This window comes from Triturus cristatus, chromosome 3_2 (genome assembly GCF_964204655.1).
Source record: "Triturus cristatus chromosome 3_2, aTriCri1.1, whole genome shotgun sequence".
In the NCBI taxonomy this organism is placed as follows: Eukaryota; Metazoa; Chordata; class Amphibia; order Caudata; family Salamandridae; genus Triturus; species Triturus cristatus.
In genome coordinates this window covers 1,198,496,575-1,198,517,791 of record NC_140584.1, presented here as the reverse complement: position 1 = coordinate 1,198,517,791, position 21,217 = coordinate 1,198,496,575, and the positions used below count along the sequence as shown (strand labels likewise).

At 48.3% G+C, this 21,217-nt stretch overlaps 1 protein-coding gene across 4 annotated transcripts in view; it reads right to left on the bottom strand.

Moving 5' to 3' along the window:
- ATG9A (autophagy related 9A) overlaps positions 1-21,217 on the bottom strand; it is a 396,601-nt gene that overhangs the window by 155,767 nt on the left and 219,617 nt on the right. For all 4 annotated transcript variants that reach the window (XR_014980113.1, XR_014980114.1, XM_085650154.1 and 1 more), the window contains exons 8-11: positions 10,046-10,794; positions 8,763-8,916; positions 6,346-6,525; positions 1,541-1,786 (exon numbers count right to left, since the gene is read on the bottom strand). Coding sequence is in view for 2 of the 4 variants with exons in the window: in XM_085650154.1 (XP_085506280.1) it covers positions 1,541-1,786; positions 6,346-6,525; positions 8,763-8,916; positions 10,046-10,794 (1,329 nt within the window). In the remaining 2 variants the exon portion in view is untranslated. The remainder of the gene's footprint in view (positions 1-1,540; positions 1,787-6,345; positions 6,526-8,762; positions 8,917-10,045; positions 10,795-21,217) is intronic.

Genomic DNA, 21,217 nt, shown 5'->3' with positions numbered 1-21,217 from the left:
CCGGTGAGGCTGGTCTGTCCGAAGGCGTTGGAGCCATTGACTTTTTAGGCTTTTCCGTGCCGGTTCGTTGTTTGGAACCTGGTTTGGGAACCTCCAGACGCTTGGTCGGCGATTTCGGCCTCGAAGTGTCGGTGCCGGTGGCCTTGTGTGCTTTAGTCGGCACCGAAGGTGGTGTCGGTGCCGAAGAGCTGGGTTTCGACCCCGAGTGCTTTGGTGCGGAGCTCGGTGTCGATATGGGGGTCGGCTTCTTTTTCGGTGCCGAAGCGTGTTTATCGGCACCGGGGATAGGCTGGCTCGAGCCCGAGCCGCCGGAAGGCTTGCTTGGCTTCTTCACCGGGTCCGAAGGTGGGGTGTTGGAAGCAGTGTCCTTGGTCTTACCTAGGCCTGGAGGCGAAGGTGTGACCGGAGCCTTTTTCGGTGCCGGCAGGGGTATTGGGGGGGGGATCAGTACTCACGACCCTCTGCGCCGGGGTGATGTCCTCCACATCTGAGTCGTCGGCCTCGGAAGTGCTGACGAGGCCTTCTTCGGTGTACCACTCTGGAGCGTCGATGCCTTCTCTGAAGATGTCGTCCGGAATCGTCGTTGAGGAGTGCGCCATAGTTCTTCTGGCTCTTCGGTCCCGAATAGTCTTTTTGGACCGGAAGGACTTACACGCCGGACAGTCTCGAGCCTCGTGTTCAGGGGAGAGGCAGAGATTGCATACCTCGTGGAGATCGGTGTGGGGGAATTTGGACCCACACCGAGGGCACTTTTTAAATGGAGTCCTTTCCATTAGCCAGGACCGAAGCTTGGAGAGGCCCGAAGGCCGCCGTCGACGACTGGAACTGAAGGTCCGTGCCAATGACAAAGCGCATTGAGTAGGGGAGTTCGCGATCGAAACAATACAGCGGTTTGGGGGTGAGGATTGCGCGTCGACTGTCGAACTGGAAGCTGTTCGGAACCGGAGCGCGAAGATCACATCCAAGCCCGATGGCGGAAAAAAACAATCTGAGGATGGAGCCGAAGCCCATGCGCAATACGATCCAAAGGAGGAGTCACCGACCTCGTGACTTCCAAAGACTGACTTTCCAAGAGGAAAAACAAACTGCAAACATCCGGGCCCAACACCAGATGGCGATCTATGCACAAGTGTGTAATCTGCAGCTCATATGCCTCGAACATACCATTTACACCAACCCTCTTTTACAAATGTCATTTTGACACTTTATGGTCAATGCAAAGGTAGGCCTAAAACTAAAATGAAATGTGTCATCTGGCCCCTGGTCTTAATTCCAAGCGTCTTTTCTCCTTTTCTTTTCAATTGTCTATTGCATTAACCACAGTTTTTGCTCTACGTCTTCCTTCCTTTTCTCCTTTTCCTAACAGATTCTCAAAGATAATCCTCCATCTCTCTTTTTTAATATTTCTAAAGTCAGTCTGCACCTCACTTGTACTTTCCATCATGCTTCTGATCTGGGACTTCTCGTTTGTCCATTCCACCCAACTCTTCTGTCTTTCTATGAGCCCAGGAGGTTAAAAGAAGACTTCAAGGAGTCGCACCTCAGATTCCGACTGGAGAGACTGGATGGAGCAGAAGAGGGCATTGTCGGGCAGCGCTGCCAGCTGTGCCAGGGCCCCACTGCTGTCCCGGTGCACCTTCTCCTTCAGGCGGCCAAGGAAGGCCGTGCTCTCCCGCGGGGGCTGCCACCTGGGGTTGGTGATGGCAAAGTGCATCAGAGACAGCTCTGTCTTCCCGTCTTCTGCCTGCTGATAGATCGATGCCTCAGTCTTTCCGGCTGACATCCACTGGAAAAGAATATAGGAAAGGAAATCAAACTAGCACCAACTTCACAAGACGAAGAACGTGGCTGCCTTATCTTGCCTCCTTATATTCCTCCCACAACTGTGGGGGTCAGAGGAGCATCTTTCTCTTAATCTACTCCCCACTGCGACTCCGGAATCAAAGCACTCACTTCTCACCAAACCAACGAAAAGGCCACCAAATGCTACCTAGGGATTAAAGCCTCCAAAAGCTCAGTCGAGGGCCCTAAAACCAGTGCTCCGCTCTGCAGTTCATCTTATATCAGTTACAAAAAAGTCTGACTACATCATCCTCTTCTTGACTCTGAAATGGCTTCCCTGGACACCTACAGCATCTACAAAACTGCATGGCTTACCTACAAAACACTTGACATATCCACGTGAAGGTACCCTGCAAGAAAACTCAAAATCTCCAACAGAACCAAATATCTCAAAAGCAAAACCCACCTGCATCTCAAGATACCACCTTTCCAAAAAGAGATCCACTTTAAAACAACCTTTCTGTATCCATCCTTTCAGCCGTGTTTCTCACTCATGCTGCCCGGTGGGCCAAGATTGCAAAGTATCATACTTTGTAGAGATTGAGGTTGAAGGTGAGACGTGCATCTTCTAGAGCATGGTAACATTTGTTGTCCTCATCTCCTTGCATACTCTAAACATAACTTATAAGGGACAATATCTTCCTTTTGCATCATACACAAACCAATGCCTCATATTGACTCAGGAGTCGGAGCACACACCTACGCCCACCACGATGCACAGATAGTCTCTCATTTAGATTTCCACAAAAATGGATTTCACCTCACATTCACAGCAGACTGACCCGGCACCTGATTCATTAACTTAAGCTCCAGCACACAGAATGTATACAACCAACTCCTTATAGTGTAGCTGTGTGACTGACTTCCGCAGAGGGATCAATGCAGCCAACTCCTTCAAACAGAAGCTGTGTAGCTGACCTCTGCTCAAGGATCAGTGTGGCCAACTTCTGCTAAATCGACTTGTGTGACTGACTTCTGCTAAGGATCAGTGCAGCCTAACAGGTATGACTGGCCAACTCCTGACAATGGAGTATGAAAGACCAACTCCTGCTAACGGTGTCTGATTGTCCAACTCCTGATGACGTGATCAGACTGATAACATGATATGAATGGCCAACTCCCCCAAACGGGTCTGAAATGGTTAACTCCTGCTAGGGGAGTCTGAATTGACAACTCCTAATAACTGGGTCTGACAGTCCAACTCTTGCTAACACTAGCTGTGTGGTGGACCTCTGCTATCAGTCTGTGCAGCCAACTCTCCCTCGCAAGGTATGACGGGCCACCTGGTGATAACGTGAGCTGTGTGACTGACTTCTTCTAAGGGATCAGTGTGGTCAACTTCTCCCAATAGGTTCTGATTGGCCAACACCTGATAACGGGTTATGAATGGAAAACTCCTACTAACAGGGTCGAATTGGCCATCTCCTGATAACACGATCTCTGTGACTGATTTTTGTTAAGGGATTGGTGTTGCCAACTGCGGCAAATGGGGTCTGATTAACCATCTCCTAATAATGGAGTATGAATACCCAACACTTGATAATGGGATCTGATTGAGCAACTCCTGACAATGGTGTCTGACCGACCAACTTCTGACAATTATGTCTGAATGGCCAACTTCAGACAATAGTGTCTGAATGGCCAACTCCTGGTAAAGGTGTCTGAATGGCCAACTTCAGATAATAGTGTCTGAATGGCCAATTTCAGACAATAGTGTCTGAATGGCCAACTCCTGGTAAAGGTGTCTGAATGGCCAACTTCTGACAATTGTGTCTGGCCGGCCAACTTCAGACAATGGTGTCTGAATGGCCAACTTCTGACAATGGTGTCTGAATGACCAATGTGTGACAACGGTGTCTGAATGGCCAACTTCTGACAACGGTGTCTGAATGGCCAACTTCTGACAATGGTGTCTGAATGACTAACTTCTGAAAATGGTGTCTGAATGGCCAACCCCTGGTAAAGGTGTCTGAATGGCCAACTTCTGACAATGGTGTCTGAATGGCCAACATCTGACAATAGTGTCAAAATGGCCAACATCTGACAATAGTGTCAGAATGGCCAACTTCTGGCAATAGTGTCAGAATGGCCAACCCCTGGTAAAGGTGTCTGAATGGCCAACTTCTGACAATGGTGTCTGAATGACCACCTTCTGGCAATAGTAAATTATGGAATGGAACCAACCTAAGCAACAGCCGCTGGCAAAATCAAGCATGCGCTATCTTGGCATTATTATTACGCAGAAATTGGCGGAAGTCACTACGGTCAACTGGAAAAAGATCAGCTAAGAATTAGGGAGACTGCAGGTCAGATGGGCAATTCTCCCCCTAAATCTGTATGGTAGGGTAAATCTTATTAAGATGGTGATTTTACCCAAAATTACATTTCTGGTTAACTCTATACCATTATTATTTGACAAAAGGGAGATCGCTAAACTTCAAGGAAGGCTAGGTAGTTTTATTTGGGCTTCTAAGTGCTCTCGCATATCTTGGAAAAGATTAAGGAGGAGACTGGAGAAGGGTGGGCTGGCTCGAGCAGATTTGACGACATATGGGCATGCTTTTTTCTTTAAGAATTGTCGGATGCTCCTAAACAAAGTTGACAGCTCTGCCTAGGAATTCTCTTTGGAGCAATGCTCGGTGAACTGAGGGAGGGCCAAGGTCAATTCCTGTTTAAGTTTGGAGACCCAAAGTTCTTCAAAAAAGTTAGATTGAAGATTTTATTGGGGGCTCTGAAAGTATGGGTCCTATTCCAGAAAGAATTAGGAATTTCCTATTATTCATCTAGGGACCCCAGATTGTTTGAATGATTCACTTAGCCTCCCACTAAGGAATGCGGGTATTTCTTGCTGGGGAGACTTGAAGTTTGGTACAGAGTTAGTGGATTGGGAGACCTTGAATTTAATTACAGGGGCCAACTTACCAGGTTTAAATACTATCAGCTCTCTGCGTGGTGGGGGTGTCAAGATTGGAATGAAGAGGATGGCGATACCTGGTTAGACCAAGCAATAGGAACTGGTACTGTTAAGAAGGAGGTAGCTCTATGGTATCATACTTTGATCAATGCAGAAGACGATCTAGACAGAGATATTCAGAGGCTTTGGGGAGATGAAATGCCGAATATAAATCTGAGGGAAGCATGGAAAGTTTCCATTGCTATGCTCAGAGAAACAGTCAAACCTGCCTATTTAAAACGCAATCACCTTGCCACCGTTTTCAGGGTGAATTGGTCCCCAGCAAGATTAGAGAAACTCTCAGGGACACATTATGAATGCCCAAGATGTAGCTGACGATCTTCATATGTTTTTAACATGCCCAGCTATTGTGAAGTTTTGGTCTGAGGTGAGTGAATTTCTTACTGAAGTCACAGGCATCACAGTGAATGTAAGTCCCGCCTTGGTGTTTTTTGGGATTTGGCAAAATAAGGACACTGATTTGCAGGCGGGATGCAATACTTATTTTCTATGTAATTCTTTTAGGAAGATGAGAGATTTGCAAACTGTGGAAGTCTGACGTCCCACCTTACTCTCTGGAATGCAAAAAAAGTGCTATATATATAAGTAAACAGGACCTGCTATGTGATTCTAGCAGTCGAGAGATAGTATGGGCTAAGCTGGTCGATTGGTCTCAAAAGTTTGAGGTCCTATGATTAAGCCAATGTTTAGCCATTGGGCCTGTTCCCTTCCGTGTTACGGGCACTCCAGGGAAGGGTGGAAGTGTAAACGGCTGTTCTCTCTTGAGTGGAATGACTCCAACATGGCCTGGTTCACAGAGAAGAATGGGAGTATAGCCAACAAGTGAATTGGCAGAATGAGGACAAAAAAAAAAAAAAAAAAATGTTTTAAAACTTCTGGCAATAGTGTCACAATGGCCAACTTCTGGCAATAGTGTCAGAATGGCCAACTTCTGGCAATAGTGTCAGAATGGCCAAATTCTGGTAATAATGTCAGACTGGCCAACTTCTGGCAACCATGTTTATTGGTCAACTCCTGATAACGGGGGCCAACTGCCTCAAAAACAGCCCGCTGGAAACCACAAGCTACACATCACCACCATGCCAAAACAAGCTGAAAGATTTTAGTTGGTATATATTACTCATCTGTTTGTTACCACTTTCCCTCTTCACTTTTCCAACGTTGCCCCTAGGAGAAGTGAGTGAGAGAGCGGCACCACAGCACCCAGAAGACACTGATCAATAAAGGGGTGGAGATGAGTGAAATCAACAACATGCCTTAGATTATGTAACTGATGCACTAAGGGCCTTATTTAGAGTTTGGCGAACAGGTTACTCCATCACGAAGGTGGTGAATGTCCCACCTGCCGCCCTACAACTGCATTATAGTCTATGTCCCTTTCAATAAGGCGAACGGGATATCCGTCATGTATCCCTTCCGCCAAACTCTACAAAAGGTCCTATGTCTCCCTTTATGCCCTTCTTTGCACACGTGATCCTGCAATCAAGAATCCAAATAAAATCCAATGAGAGGCACTGGGCACTGCTTACCGCGGGGTGTCCATGTTGGCGGACGTCCATCTGTGCAAAGGAGCACGTGTCCCCCACACCAACAACTTCCACAGTGAAATTGCGGAAGAAGTCAATAATCTCAAGAGACTTGGGGCGCAGGCAGAAAATAAGGATGAAGGGGGTAACAATGGGGCTGAGCAACTCCTCCAAAATAAACACCTTGGGAGAGATAAAGACAAGATTATAATTTAGCCGAGGGTTTGACCGCTCAAGCTGGCACAGCAAAGCAGAGAGAACGGCATTTACAGTGGTATCAGGCATAGAAGAGGGAATGTACACTGGCATCAGGGTGGGAGGAGGGCATGTACAGTGGTGTCAGGGAGCGAGGAGGGCATTTACAGTGGTGTCAGGGAGCGAGGAGAGCATTTACAGTGGTGTCAGGGTGCGAGGAGGGCATTTACAGTGGTGTCAGGGAGCGAGGAGGGCATTTACAGTGGTGTCAGGGAGCGAGGAGGGCATGTACAGTGGTGTCAGGGTGCGAGGAGGGCATGTACAGTGGTGTCAGGGAGCGAGGAGGGCATTTATAGTGGGGTCAGGGTGTAAGGAGGTCATGTAGAGTGGTGTCAGGGTGCAAGGAGGGCATGTACAGTGGTGTCGGGTGCGAGGAGGGCATGTACAGTGGTGTCAGGGTGCGAGGAGGGCATGTACAGTGGTGTCAGGGAGCGAAGAGGGCATTTGCAGTGGTGTCAGGGAGCGAAGAGGGCATTTGCAGTGGTGTCAGGGAGCGAAGAGGGCATTTATAGTGGGGTCAGGGTGTAAGGAGGTCATGTAGAGTGGTGTCAGGGTGCGAGGAGGGCATGTACAGTGGTGTCGGGTGCGAGGAGGGCATGTACAGTGGTGTCAGGGTGCGAGGAGGGCATTTACAGTGGTGTCAGGGAGCGAGGAGGGCATGTACAGTGGTGTCAGGGAGCGAGGAGGGCATGTACAGTGGTGTCAGGGTGCGAGGAGGGCATGTACAGTGGTGTCAGGGTGCGAGGAGGGCATGTACAGTGGTGTCAGGGAGCGAAGAGGGCATTTGCAGTGGTGTCAGGGAGCGAAGAGGGCATTTGCAGTGGTGTCAGGGAGAATGATACACTCTACTGTTATGTTAGCGTGGACCAGAACGATGTGCAACATAAGGAAAATAGAAGGCAATGCTATGGCTCAGCCCCAAGGTTTATTCATAGGGTAGGAGGGTGTTGTTGGTGGGTTAGACCAGGGGCTGCTCTGAGCTGTGAGATGGTGCAAGACAAAGAAGCTGCAGGGAAGGAGGAGCAGGCAGACAATTTTCTTTTCTTTTGAAGTTTTATAGGGCACACACTTGGCCCAAAGGCATCAGAGAGCTTTACATTAGCACCAGATTACATTACACAAGGTCAGCTCTTTTTTCTTAGGCACAAGTCGATTAAGCGATTAGCCCAAGATGTTGAGCCGACGCCGGGACTTGAAACTGGTTCCTAAGTTCCAAGATGAGCAGCTCAGGCCATTAGGCCATAGCTCCTCCCAGGATATTGGGATTTGGCTGTGTGCCTGTTTGCACACAACAGCAAATGAAGGACGAAGGCCTGCAAGGTCCAGCAGACCCAGGTACCTGCTTTCTCAATCTGTTGGTATCGCGAGCCCCCCATTAACACAACATTTACTGATCTTCAGTAATGATATTTCAGGTGGACCCCAAATACTCCCGCACATACCTCGCCTTTAGATCCCCCCCTGCCCCCCATCGAAGAGGCCTGGATAAGCTTTTGCCAGCAGTAGCTCTACAATGCAGCTGGTTGGGATCACAAAGTCCCAGCCGTTACTCTATCCTCAGACATAATGCCACTGTCATATAAATGGCACCAACCTGCTCTGTGACGTAAGTTCCTGATCCATATTCACACTCCAGCAAGGCGTGCGGACAGGACAGCAGATAACACACCTGCATACCTTGGGATCTCGTTACATGCGGCACCGAGTCATCAGGAAAGGGGTGAGGAGAGTCAGGAATATACAAGGGGACTATGTATGCACCAGAAATATCATAAGCGAAGGTAAGGAACCTTCCCTTTGGAAGGACACACCTTCCTGCAGATTCCTCACTTTCAGGAGGAGTCCCAAAGCAATACCTGGGCCTGGAGGCTGGGCGAAGTACTGCTGCTTCACCAAGAAAGTCATGCAACACAGCCTGGCAAAGCCCTCACCACAGCATGCTGGGCTGTGAGGCAGTAATGTTTAGCAAACATATGCAGAAATGACCACGTGACCTCCTGGCTGTGTCAACCACTAGAACACCGCTGGTGAGAGCTGTGGTAGGAGCCATGGCCCCAGCAGAGAGGGCATGATTGCCCCCGGACATCAAGTGGTGACTTCAGAACTGCTAAGGTTAATAAAACGGATGGTGTGTGATGGAAAGATGAGGCTGGCAGAGTACTTACAGCCTTGTACTGAAACAGTTGTGCGAACTCATCCCGCGTCTCGTATCGGTGGGCGCTGCCCTGCCAGTGGTCTGGCATGTAGTGGATGTGGGCCAGGATAACCTTTAGCAGCTGCTCCGGGCAGAAGACCAGGTGCTGGTCTGGGATAAAGGACCTGTGAGTGGGAACAAGAAGCAGAATCAGAAACCTGCAGCGAGAGGATCCAGGGGCAGGGCAGAGACCACAAAGCAAAGGAACAATCCTGTCTAACCACAGCATCCTCATGCATTTAACTTGGGAAATTTCTGAGCTCAGAAAGATTTATTCTTTAAGTACCAATTTTATTTAATGTTTTTATCTCCAATATAGATATATCAAAATATATGTTACAAAACTAAAATATATAGTTCTTTTTTGCCGAAATGTGGATAGAATAATATTTATAGCCACTAAACATATGAATATTGTTTACAGCCAATAAAGGTAAGGTTAGGGAAAAGAAACATGTTTAACAGGTGTATACAATAACTGCATTGTTTTTTTCTAAATGAGGAATGTGTTTAAAAAATATAACGGTCCACAAAGGATGTTTATGTTTTATGCAAGTGGAAGGATGAAATGACTGGGATAAGAGAGGGTGTGCTGGATGAACGGTAGCGAGTATAAGGAAGGGGTTTCCGAAAAACATATCTTTTGTACTCTGATCTGCAGATTATCATTCACTATATATTTGAGATGTGTAATATTTTGATATATATATATAGCAACGGAGATTAAACATTTTTAAATAAAATTGGTAGTTAAAGAATGAAACTTTCTGAGTATAAAACGTTTCTTGACTTAATGCATGAAGATATTATGGTCAGACAGGATATCTCCTTTGTTAACAGGAAGAAGCCCACCACAGTGGAGTAACAACAATGCAACCCCAGGAAATGACAGTCACATAACCAGTGGTATCACATCTACACCTTAGCAAGAATGCACGACACACAAGCTCACTGGGTTATAATTCCAAGACACATCCCACAACTAAAACACTCATCATATCAACGCCTCAGTATTGAAGTACCCGGGTCCATCAAGGCCCTCATCAGAACACGGCCTCCACTATCACTGGACCGCGGAACTCACATGAACCCAGAAATCATGAGACAAGACTATCCCCATGACCGACCTCCTCAGCCCACTGCCCCAGAGAGGGACTGAGCACCCAGCCCTGCTACTGAGGGTCAATGCCAGCAGGTCTTTCACTCTTCCTCCTGTTCTACAACACTTTACATCCCCAGAAATGACCGACTGACCTGCAGACAGTGACAGCAACACCCAGCAGTGTGACAGTGGTCAGCACATGCTCCACGGCCAGCACATCCTCGTCATAGATGGTCAGTGCAATGAGCACAGCCAGTATGGAGCCAGCAAAGAAGGCCACGTTCTTGGCCACAATGGTGAGCAGTGGAGACATGAAGCAGTTCATGTACTTGGAGGCAGGCTTGTAGCCCTTGCTGAGGCGGGAGTGCAGCTCGTGGTCCAGCTCACTGAAGTGGCGCAAGTAACATCGCCCATAGAGGGACCAGCAGCGTGCCCCTAGGCTGCCCGGCTCTCGCTTGAGCATCTCAGTGTAGCTGAAGAAGGCGTAGAGGATCTGCCAGACCAGGATGAGCGGGCAGAGCAGGAGGTTGGCCACCCCGATCCACAGAATGCGGTAACCCAGCTTCTCGGCAAGCTCCAGCCGATTGCCACCCTTCTTGTATTCACTCTTTAGACTCCACTCGTTCTGGAAGAGTGATCCAGGACCCCAGAAGAAGATGAGCTCGAAGTTGTACTTGAGACCACGAGTGAGGAAGACTGTGTCCCCAAGCAGTGGCAGCTGAAAGCGGATTGGCAGCAAGGACTTGTTGATCATCGCCACCATGTAGTTCTTGAAGCGGAGGATGCGGTGGTAGATGTCCAGCTCGGTCAGTTCCTTCTTGTGGATGCAGATCTGGTGCTCCTTCTGAATCTCTACAATGCGAGCCTGCACCTCCTGCCACGTGAAGTACTGCAAGTCAGACTGAGGGCAACGGAGAGAGAGAGAGACATATCAGAACCATGCACATGGTGCAGCCCACACCTCCTGCCACGTGAAATACTGCAAGTCACACTGAGGGAGAGAGAGAGAGAGAGAGAGAGAGAGGGTGGGGAGAGAGAGAGAGGGGGGGGGGAGAGAGAGAGAGGGGGGAAGAGAGAGAGAGAGGTGAGAACCATGCACATGGTGCAGCCCACACCTCCTGCCACGTGAAATACTGCAAGTCACACTGAGGGAGAGAGAGAGAGAGAGAGAGAGAGAGAGGGTGGGGAGAGAGAGAGAGGGGGGGGAGAGAGAGAGAGGTGAGAACCATGCACATGGTGCAGCCCACACCTCCTGCCACGTGAAATACTGCAAGTCACACTGAGGGAGAGAGAGAGAGAGAGAGAGAGAGAGAGGGGGGGGGGAGAGAGAGAGGGGGGAAGAGAGAGAGAGGGGGGAAGAGAGAGAGAGAGGTGAGAACCATGCACATGGTGCAGCCCACACCTCCTGCCACGTGAAATACTGCAAGTCACACTGAGGGAGAGAGAGAGAGAGAGAGAGAGAGAGAGAGAGGGTGGGGAGAGAGAGAGAGGGGGGGAAGAGAGAGAGAGGGGGGAAGAGAGAGAGAGAGGTGAGAACCATGCACATGGTGCAGCCCACACCTCCTGCCACGTGAAATACTGCAAGTCACACTGAGGGAGAGCGGGAGAGAGAGAGAGAGAGAGAGAGAGAGAGAGAGAGAGAGAGAGAGAGAGAGAGAGAGAGAGAGAGAGATCAGAACCATGCACATGGTGCAGCCTACACATCCTGCCACGTGAAATATTGCAAGTCACACTGAGGGAGGGAGAGAGAGAGAGAGAGAGAGAGAGAGAGAGAGAGAGAGAGGGTGGGGAGAGAGAGAGAGGGGGGGAAGAGAGAGAGAGGGGGGAAGAGAGAGAGAGAGGTGAGAACCATGGTGCAGCCCACACCTCCTGCCACGTGAAATACTGCAAGTCACACTGAGGGAGAGCGGGAGAGAGAGAGAGAGAGAGAGAGAGAGAGAGAGAGAGAGAGAGAGAGAGAGAGAGAGAGAGAGAGAGAGAGAAGAACCATGCACATGGTGCAGCCTACACATCCTGCCACGTGAAGCACTGCAAGTCAGACTGAGGGCAACGGAAAGAGAGAGAGACATATATCAGAACCATACAATAACAAAAGACATGGGTTTTTGCATTCAAGATCTGCACATCCACAAACACAGTAAGAGACACATATAGCATGTATGTTTCAAATTTCGCATATAGAGGTGCTATCACGGTGTCAACAATACCCACCCATCAGGGTATAAACAACCATGGGACGAATCCCAAGGCAACATACAAAGTCAAATTACACCTGAGCAAACCCAAGGAGAATCACTATAATCCAAAGGTTTAGTCAAAACCTAGGCAACATGAACAATAGTCAATTGTTTGAGTGTCCTTTTTCGCAATCGAATATAAAGAAGTTTCCCAATCAGGTCCTGTTGCAGATTATTTTATTCATCAAACAACAACGCAGAGCAGCAACAGCCGACGCGCGTTTCGCCCACTGGGCTTTTTCAAGGCTAGCAAATCATAGTTACATCTCCTGATGAATAAAATAATCTGCAACAGGACCTGATCGAACACTTCTTTATATTCGATTGCGAAAAAGGACACTCAAACAATTGACTATTGTTCATGTTGCCTAGGTTTTGACCAAACCTTTGGATTATAGTGATTCTCCTTGGGTGTGCTCAGGTGTAATATATCAGAACCACGCACATGGTGCAGCCTAAACCTCCTGCCCCTGACAAACTTCAAGCCAGACTGAGGGGGAGAGAGAGATACAGAAAGAGAGAGTGAGATCAGAACCATGGACAGTGTGCAGCCTCCTGCCACATGAAATACTGCAAGTCAGACTGATGGAGACAAATTTTCAGAGCCCAGGAAGTGTGCAGCCAGCTACATGAGAGAGAGCGAGAGAGAGAGAGAAAGAGAAAGGGAAAGAGAAAGAGAGAGAAAGAGAGAGAGAGAGAAAGAGAAAGAGAAAGAGAAAGAGAAAGAGAAAGAGAAAGAGAAAGAGAAAGAGAAAGAGAGAGAGAGAGAGATGAGAACCATGGACATGGTGCAGCCTACAGATCCTGCCACGCGAAGTACTGCAAGTTAGACTGATGGAGGGAGCTTATCAGAGCCATGGATGTGTGCAGACTGTGTCTTCTTCCACATGACATACTGCATGACATCCTGTCTGTGTAATATTGCAAGTCATCCTGAGAGGGAGTGTGACAGAGAGAACGAGGGAGAAACAGAGGTAGACACAAATAGAGAAAAAGATCAGACACAGACACTGTGTGGCCTGCGCCACTAGCTGTACGCAAGACTGCAGACCATGGCAAGGGAGGAGAGGCGCTCATGTTACAGTGTCGGTCAGTTTGAGGATGATGAGAGCTCCTATCAAACAGATATGAGTTCTGGCTCCAGAGACATCAGAAGTGTGGAGCACAGGGCTATATAATAAGGAAATGCATTCTCTTTGTCCAAATGCTACAATCGTGCACAGCAGTGCAGCAGCTTAAGGACAACAGATGATGATGGAGGGGTTGTGTCACACCGCACTCATAGGTGATTTCAAATGTTGGAAGCTTCTACCACATAAAAGCAGTGAAAGTCCCTTAAATCCATGCCACGCAATATACTACATGTAAGCATGAATCTTGATTTACAGACAAACCTGGGTGGATAAATATTCAAAGGTGATGCACAGAGCAATGATCATTTTTTGTAAATTCTTTGAAATTGCCCTCAACAAATACATATCCCTCCCCTTTCCTGGTGCAAAGGTAGTTTTTGGGTCCAAGTATGTTCGTTTCCCACCACAATCAAGTAATTCTTGCAGAGGCTGATCCTTCAGTTGAGTCAGGACAACGCTGAGACCTAGTGTCCTGTTCATTACAACAATAAACAAGTTATCCACGTTCAGCAGCGCTCTTTCTAGTAAAAGTTTAAGAGAGTTCAAGAGGGGCTCGATCGCCAGTAGGTAGATATAGTTAAGATCTAGTTTCCATAGGAAAGTGTTTTTGGACGTGCCTATATCTTTGGCACCGTTTGACGAATCTTCATTAAATTTTCCCCATAAAGTGTCAAGTTGGGTCTGATGCACAGAACGTTTTAGGGTGATCGAAGGGCAGAGCTTGTCAAGCCTCAAGATGGCCGCGCTCTGAGCGAGTTCCTTCGGTAGCGTATTAAATCCTTCATCATCCTGTGTCAAGCAGAAGCTAAACTTGTGTGACTTACATAACATAACAAAGATCGGCATCAAAGAAAACCTCCCTGGAAGCTTCACTGACCAAGGAGAAAATAACAGAGGCAATCAGCCAGATGAGAAGTGGTAAGGAGTCTGGTCCAAATGCTCTACCCTCGGAGATTTCTAAATGCAAATCCAGTAGACGGGGACGCAGCTCCTTCGGGTGGAAGAAGCTGGCAGGCAGGCAGATCACCTACCGCAAAGACCTGCAGACAGCCACAACTGTGCTAATTCACGAGCCAGGGAAGCCAAGGGACGGCTGCGAGCCAGATCAGCCCACCTCTCTATGAACTTAGAACAAATCCTGGTCAACGTCCATGTGAAGCTCATGGTGACTTAGGAATGAGGCTAGTACACCCAGATCAGTCAGGCATTATGCCCTCTAGGGGGACTAGACATAATCTTGGGCACCTATTTGTGTGCTTAGAGCATGCAAACAGAATTGTGGAAACGATGGTGATTCCACTACTTGATGCAGCCAAAGCGTTAGACACTGTTCAATAGCCATATATGAAAGTTGCCCTTAAACACATAGGCTTTGGCTCACAATTCTTACCATAGGTTCCTCTCCTATATACAGGCTCTACAGCACGAGTACTAGTCAGTGGATCTTAACTGAATCATTTGTCATTGAAAGAGGAGCACAGCAAACGTGTCCTCTATTGCCGAGCCTCTTTGCGTTGGTACTAGAGCTGTTGGCGCACTGGGTCAGGGGAGAGGCATGATTAGGCAGCTCTGATGAAGTGGATACTGGGAAGAAAGACTATCACTGTACGCAGGGATAGCCTGTTATACGTGGCGCACCCAGTGACCACTATGGGTAGGAGGCTCTTGCTTTTCAGGTTGTTTGAGAGGCATTGTGGATTAAGTATCAAGTGTTTCCATTTTATATCCCTGTAAGGAGGCTCGAGGGCCAGACTAGTGTTATGGATGGAAACCAGTCAGTATATGGGGTGTTTTGGTAGATATTGTTTATTAACTATTCGTCACAGTATGAAGGAGGCAGTCTGTGTAAGGAAACAACTGAAGGGTTAAACAATAGTAGCCTCCGTAAAGAATCACTACAGCATCTGGGTTGAGAAGGGCTAGTCCCGCTACCACTCCTTTCTGTCCTCCGGGTTGTCTTTGCCGTCCCGCTTCTCTTTTCTCGGTTTTGCTCTCTTCGGGGGACTCCAAAACAGGGGAAGCAAAAGAAACAAAGAAAAGAAACGCTCGGGTTAGGCTGTATCTCTTTCCTACTACATGGTTGTGCCACCGTCACCAGAACGTGGTGGGGGAAGGGAAAGGGACTCAGGGACCTTTAAGGGGTGAGAGGGGTGTGAGTGGGGTATACGGACTCCGGTAGAGTGCAGTGGTTTCACTCCTTTCGGGCACCCCAGCTACCCCACCAAAATGACCCTGTGAGAGGCACTTGCCTGGGGCCACGACCCGTGAACAGGGCCGTGGCAGCTGGATCCGGGGCGTCCTCTCTCTCTCTTAAGCCGCCGGGTTTGTATGCGGTGTACTCCTTCTCCGCTGTCGTCGCGACCTCCGCGGTTCCTTCGCCTGGTTCTCCGGCCGTCTCCGGTCTCCCCCTCCTCCTTGGATCTTCGGGAGCGCCTCCGCCCCTCTTCTCGCGTACCTCGGCTTCTTCTCCTCCTGTCGCTCCTCGCTCCGTTGTCCTCTCTCCTCGGTTGGCCTCGATCTCCGCGCTGCTCCGGCCTCTCTCGTCCCAGGTTCCGCCCTTCTTGTTCTCTGTTGGTGGATACGTTCTGACGTCACGCATTCCTAGCGCAACTAGAACGCAGGCTGGTTCCGGTGTCTCTACTATGTCTTTGTCCATGTTTCCCGACTTCCGCCGGGCTAAGCCTTCCTCTTCCTTACAATCCCCTTTCTGCTTGAGACCAAATGGAGAGTTATGTCTCACTTGCCCAAGCTGTGCACAATAGGTTTATATACCTGAGCGTCTACGTTACAGGAAAAGTGGAGGACGTCCACAAATGTAGTTAATGAATATGGTATCCAGTCAGGTTTTCAGAGGGGTGTGCAACACCTGTGGGCACTGCTGCTATGGCTACTTGGGGTTTGGGGCGCACTATGGAAGATGATAGAGCTGCTAAATTCTTGCATTGCATAACACACTGTATTGGGCTCTAAATGCTCCCTGCCAAAGACAAAGCACAGCGTCACTAACACCGCTGTGAAATGGCACCCTGCATATCGCTTTAAATCAACAGACATCAGCAGATTATGACAAAGGAATAGCACTGCTCGACTTATACAAATATTACTGGATAATCTACCTGGTAGCGATAAATAACTGGGCCAAGATGATTAAAATGCAGAGAGTGGCTGTAAAAACAGAGATGGAAAGGAGAACTGATTGAATAAGCTCCCCTTTCGACAACCTGGATGAGCAGAGTTTGCTGAAAAGTTTTCTGGAACAGGATATAATGGCCTGTTAAAGGATGGGTGAGGTGCAGATGGACAGACGTTACACAAGGAACTCGAAGAGTTCAACACTGTGCCCATTAAAGTGATCACATGTAATGTTTTGAGGGTCCACACAAAAGGGAATGCCCAGATACCCAATTACACCTGCTGAGCCACAGGCGTCTATTGGAACCTCTGGTGTAGACGGCAATCTCCATAACTTATGGGACACTTGTGAATAATTTCCCGGAAGACCTCGGAAACCTGAGGACTTACTGAGAAGCAGATCTTGGAGATTTAGGAGATTCATGTTCAGAGAAAGAATTGCATTACCCACAAGAGATGGATATATGTGCAGGTTTCAGGCTAGCTCAGATCAAGGTGTTACATTGGGTATGCAATAGCAAGACTTAAGTGGAAAGGATATGAAAGGTTGGGTCGGACCTGTGTCTGAGATGGTGTGAAGAGGTGAAGCGTTTGATTATGCCCCAAGTGAGGGAGCTTTAGGGTGAGGTTTATCAGTGTCTGAGTACCTCACCAGCCAACCTTGCAGCTTTGGAGTATTGGAGTGATATTATGTTAACAATTTACAACATCACCTTTTACAATCTAGGTCGCATGATTGCAAGACGGGATATAACCCGACGATGGGATTGTCTGGGGGGTTCCAACCCAGACACAGTGGCACTTTAATGTGAACTGGTGGTGCCTGCATATAAATGTGTATATGAAAGCACACAACTGTAGGAGTCGGGTGGACTTCCAGCCCACATCATGAATGCAGCATGCTATGCAGCTTTCATGAAACTGCAGTTTCTTCCTCTGCCTTGCTGTTTTACTGCTCAAAACTTATCAGTGATCTAACCATGGCGCCGGCTTGTTGATACACCTGATAGTAAATTTCATCATGGGCAAGATGGAATGTTAGGTTGTGATCCTGGCAAGAGAGTACTGATAGTCGACAGCCACACTTTAGCAGAGGAGTACTGGGATTAATCTTGGAGTGACTGAGAGTGGGGTGCTTGTAGCAAAGTAGTATCTGGTTCTTATGGTTACCCCCACTTTTTGCTGATGACACACTGTTTTTGGACTAGTCTGACTGGGATCCTGCTATTCAGGACCCCAGTCTATCTGCTTTCTCCCTTAAATTGCTATGTATGTACTTTAGGTACACTCAAGATTGGATACTGGGGTACCCTCATCAGTCCTGAGTATATGGTACACCATGTACCCAGGCATAGGTACCCCGGAGGCCTCCCATGGGCTGAAGCATGTATTATGCCACCCGAGAGGCCATTCAAATTGACACGACAAGCTTGCTACAGCAGACTGCGTAAGGTTGTGCTTGAACCACTTACTTAAGATATAGGTTCACTATATCTATCTAAATCACTACACTTAAAAACCTATCAGTCACCCCTATGACAGGCCTTATCAATCCTGAAGGCAGGGTGCTGGGTTTTACGTGAGAGGGTGACCCTGCATGAGTAGAGCCCCTCTGCACCCTTCGGAGACCATTCTCCAGGGTTTTCTGTCATGCAGCCAGACATATATGTTTAAGTGCATTATAACCTCGTGGTAAATTCTAACTTTAAAACGGCTGCTTAGAAACATGTTGTGTTTGGTGTCAAACACCTTGGAATCATACCTCCACACATCTCGACCTGGGCAGCACAAAATGGATGCTGCCAGCCACAGACACAATTCTGCTTTCCTGCTGCTGAGCTAAACTCGAGCAGAGGAAGGCGTGACAATAGGCACTCTGTCACAGGGAGGTGTGACCATCTCCCAGACAGGGTTTAGTGTAGTGGGGCTGGGTGGGTGCACTCAGAGTGCCAGAAAGTCTGCACTGGGGGCATATTTGGTGTCCCTGTGCATAGTCCAGCTCAAACCAGTTCTGGGAACCATTGGCTCCTGCTCTGGCGCGAAATTGTACAAAGGACATCGGTGTAGCCACCCCTCTGTCCTGCCCCTCCCCTAGGAGGGTCCACAGAATCTTTCCAACCCCTTCCCATGGGTATAAAGTGGGTTACCCGACTACAGGACTTTAGATTTGACCTGGACAAGATTCTGCTAAGAAGAAACCAATTACTTTGACTGCCTGCACGACGCTGGACGACTGAAGAATCTCCCTTGGAGTAAAGGATTACTCCCCTGCAAAAGCAGGCACCTAAACGCATCTGATCGGTTTGCTTCTCCCAAGCTCCTGAGGACTCCGAAGAATTAAGCAACACAGGAGGTGGGTTCCAGAAGGTCCCTGAGGTAGATCTGACCCCTCAGCGATTCTGAGACCAGTATCCCTCGTGGGGGCCGTGCAACCCGAACCCCTGTGCACCGCGTACATTTGCAACTGCATATGCTTGTTGACGATTCCCGAGCTTGTGCATTGTACTCCGTGTAGTGCTGACCCGAGCAGTAATTGCACCGAAGATATCCGGCCACCATTCACCGAGTGTCCTGTGGGCTGGTACTTTGCAAACTTGTTTGAGGTCTCCTCGCGATCCCTGGTTCGTTGGCCTGTGGGTCCTAGCGAGGGTCACCGTGTTTGTTCTTGGGCTTACCTGGTTGCTCCAGACGTGTCCTGACTCTCCATTGCTTGGAGAGTCCCCTGGACCTTGCTGGTCCACACCGTAACCTGTTTACTCTAACCGCATGGGTTGCATTTGCCAAGGCTTATTGGTGCTCCAGCCGGACATCGACCCCTCAGCACTAGACATCCTTCGTGGGACAGCTCACCTCCGGATCCTGGTAGTCCTCGACGTCTCCTGGTCCCCATGGTTGCAGAGTCAAGCAACCCTTCTTCGCACCTGAAGTACTCTACATCGGTGGGCATTCGACTACTGAGCCCCTGGTCACCTGAAGTGACCCAGACTCTTTCCCCTCTGCTTTCATGTTCCTCTCACCTAGAACAGGCTTGGATTCCACCGGACACTTTTCGCCCTCCTGGCAGCAGTACTTCTTTGCAACGCTCCACTGAAAACAACGAAAGTTTCCAACTCCACTTGACCCCCTATGCACCCGGCTCCTCTGGGATAGGTAACACAGGTACCACGGTACTCACTGGTGGATTGGCCTTAGGACCTCCTATGTTCCAAAGGGTTTGCTCGAAGCCCTCGTAGAAGTGTCCTTAACTTGTAACTTTACGACTCCGACTTTCCCATAGAGTTGCACGGAACACGCGGTCGTGTTTCCTCACTGCACCCGTCCTTTGTGGGCTCCCCGTGTCATTCCTCTGGGTGGTTCCTTGGGGTCCCAGCGATTCTACATGCTCTAAGTACTGTGTCTAGTCAAGTCATGATTGTTATACCATTTATTTAGTATATGGTTCGGTTGCCCCCTGGAGCCAGCTGTGTAATTTGTTACTTATGAATGTTCTATTGATTCAGTATTGTGTACTTTGTGCCCTCGTCTCGAATAGAGAATAGTAGGGAGTGTTATATTAATAAATACATATTTTTATACAACTACTGTGTTTTTTTCTTTCATATAGTCATTTAGGAGGTTATATTCTGGTAAAACAAGCTGCTTTACATTCCTTCAAGATTAAGCCTGAAGGCTGCTCTCCACAGCTACACTAGGATAGCTTTCTAATGGTTATCTTTGACCTCATACATTGTAAGGGTCGTGTGGACTGGTACAGGGTGCCCACTTTAATAAGTGGACAGCATATAACAGGCCACCTTCTCACAGTGCTGATCACAGATGTGCACTTTAGTTTATGTGCAGGCAATGTCTAGTCCAAAGCGAAGATATTTTACGGTTTTACCCTCATAAACTTCCACTCCGTCAATACACCTTAAACTAAGTATTACTGACTTAAAATACCTACTTGAGTGCTCCAAAAAACACCTACATTTTAGTTTTGTCTTCATGACTTTGTTGGTATGCTGGTACTTCGCTATTGATAACTGGCAGTGCGTCTTCAGACAGTGACTTAGGGTACTGGCTTTGCACACCTGTTGATAGGTTTGCTCATTTCAAATTGCTGAAAGGTTTTGGATTATATAGAAGAAGATGGTTACCACCGGGGTCATGTTGATCATATACTGCGAAAGAAAATTACATTTACAAAGATGCCCACCTCCAACACATGAACATATCTTTTAATATGCCGCCTGGTTGGTTATGAGCTGAGCAACATGGTTGCCCCAGTCATCTGCATACAATCTTGTCCAAGATCCGAATGCCCGTTTCAACCACCCCACGCTCACGCCCAACTCCTACCCGTTTTAAAAGCAAACATTCCTTTCCCAACACGAGTCAGTCACGAGCTGGAATACTAAACTCCGCTCGTGACAACTCGTGACAATAAACACGTTCCCAACACTAGCATATACAGGAATCAATATTAGGGAAGCAAATGTTTCCAATTCGTAGCGCGGGACAACAAACTGCTGCTCCTGCAGACGTCAGTGGTTGGGACAAGTCTACAGCCATCTACCACCTGACCAAGGGTTCCACCGCTACTAGTGGTTTGCTTGAGGGAGGCCTCATCTATTACTTATCATATTCTCAATTTGGACTGCTACCCAAACAAGGTCTGCTGTTTACTGGAACTGGCAGAGTAGAGTCATGGTCAGCTCCACCTGACCTCGACAGCTGCACGTCTGAAGCCAAATGAATGTTTGGAGTGGAGCAGCTTGGCCTTAAATAAGGTCTGGAGCATCATCAGTGAGGTACTAAAGTATTTAAAAGAGTGATGGATGGA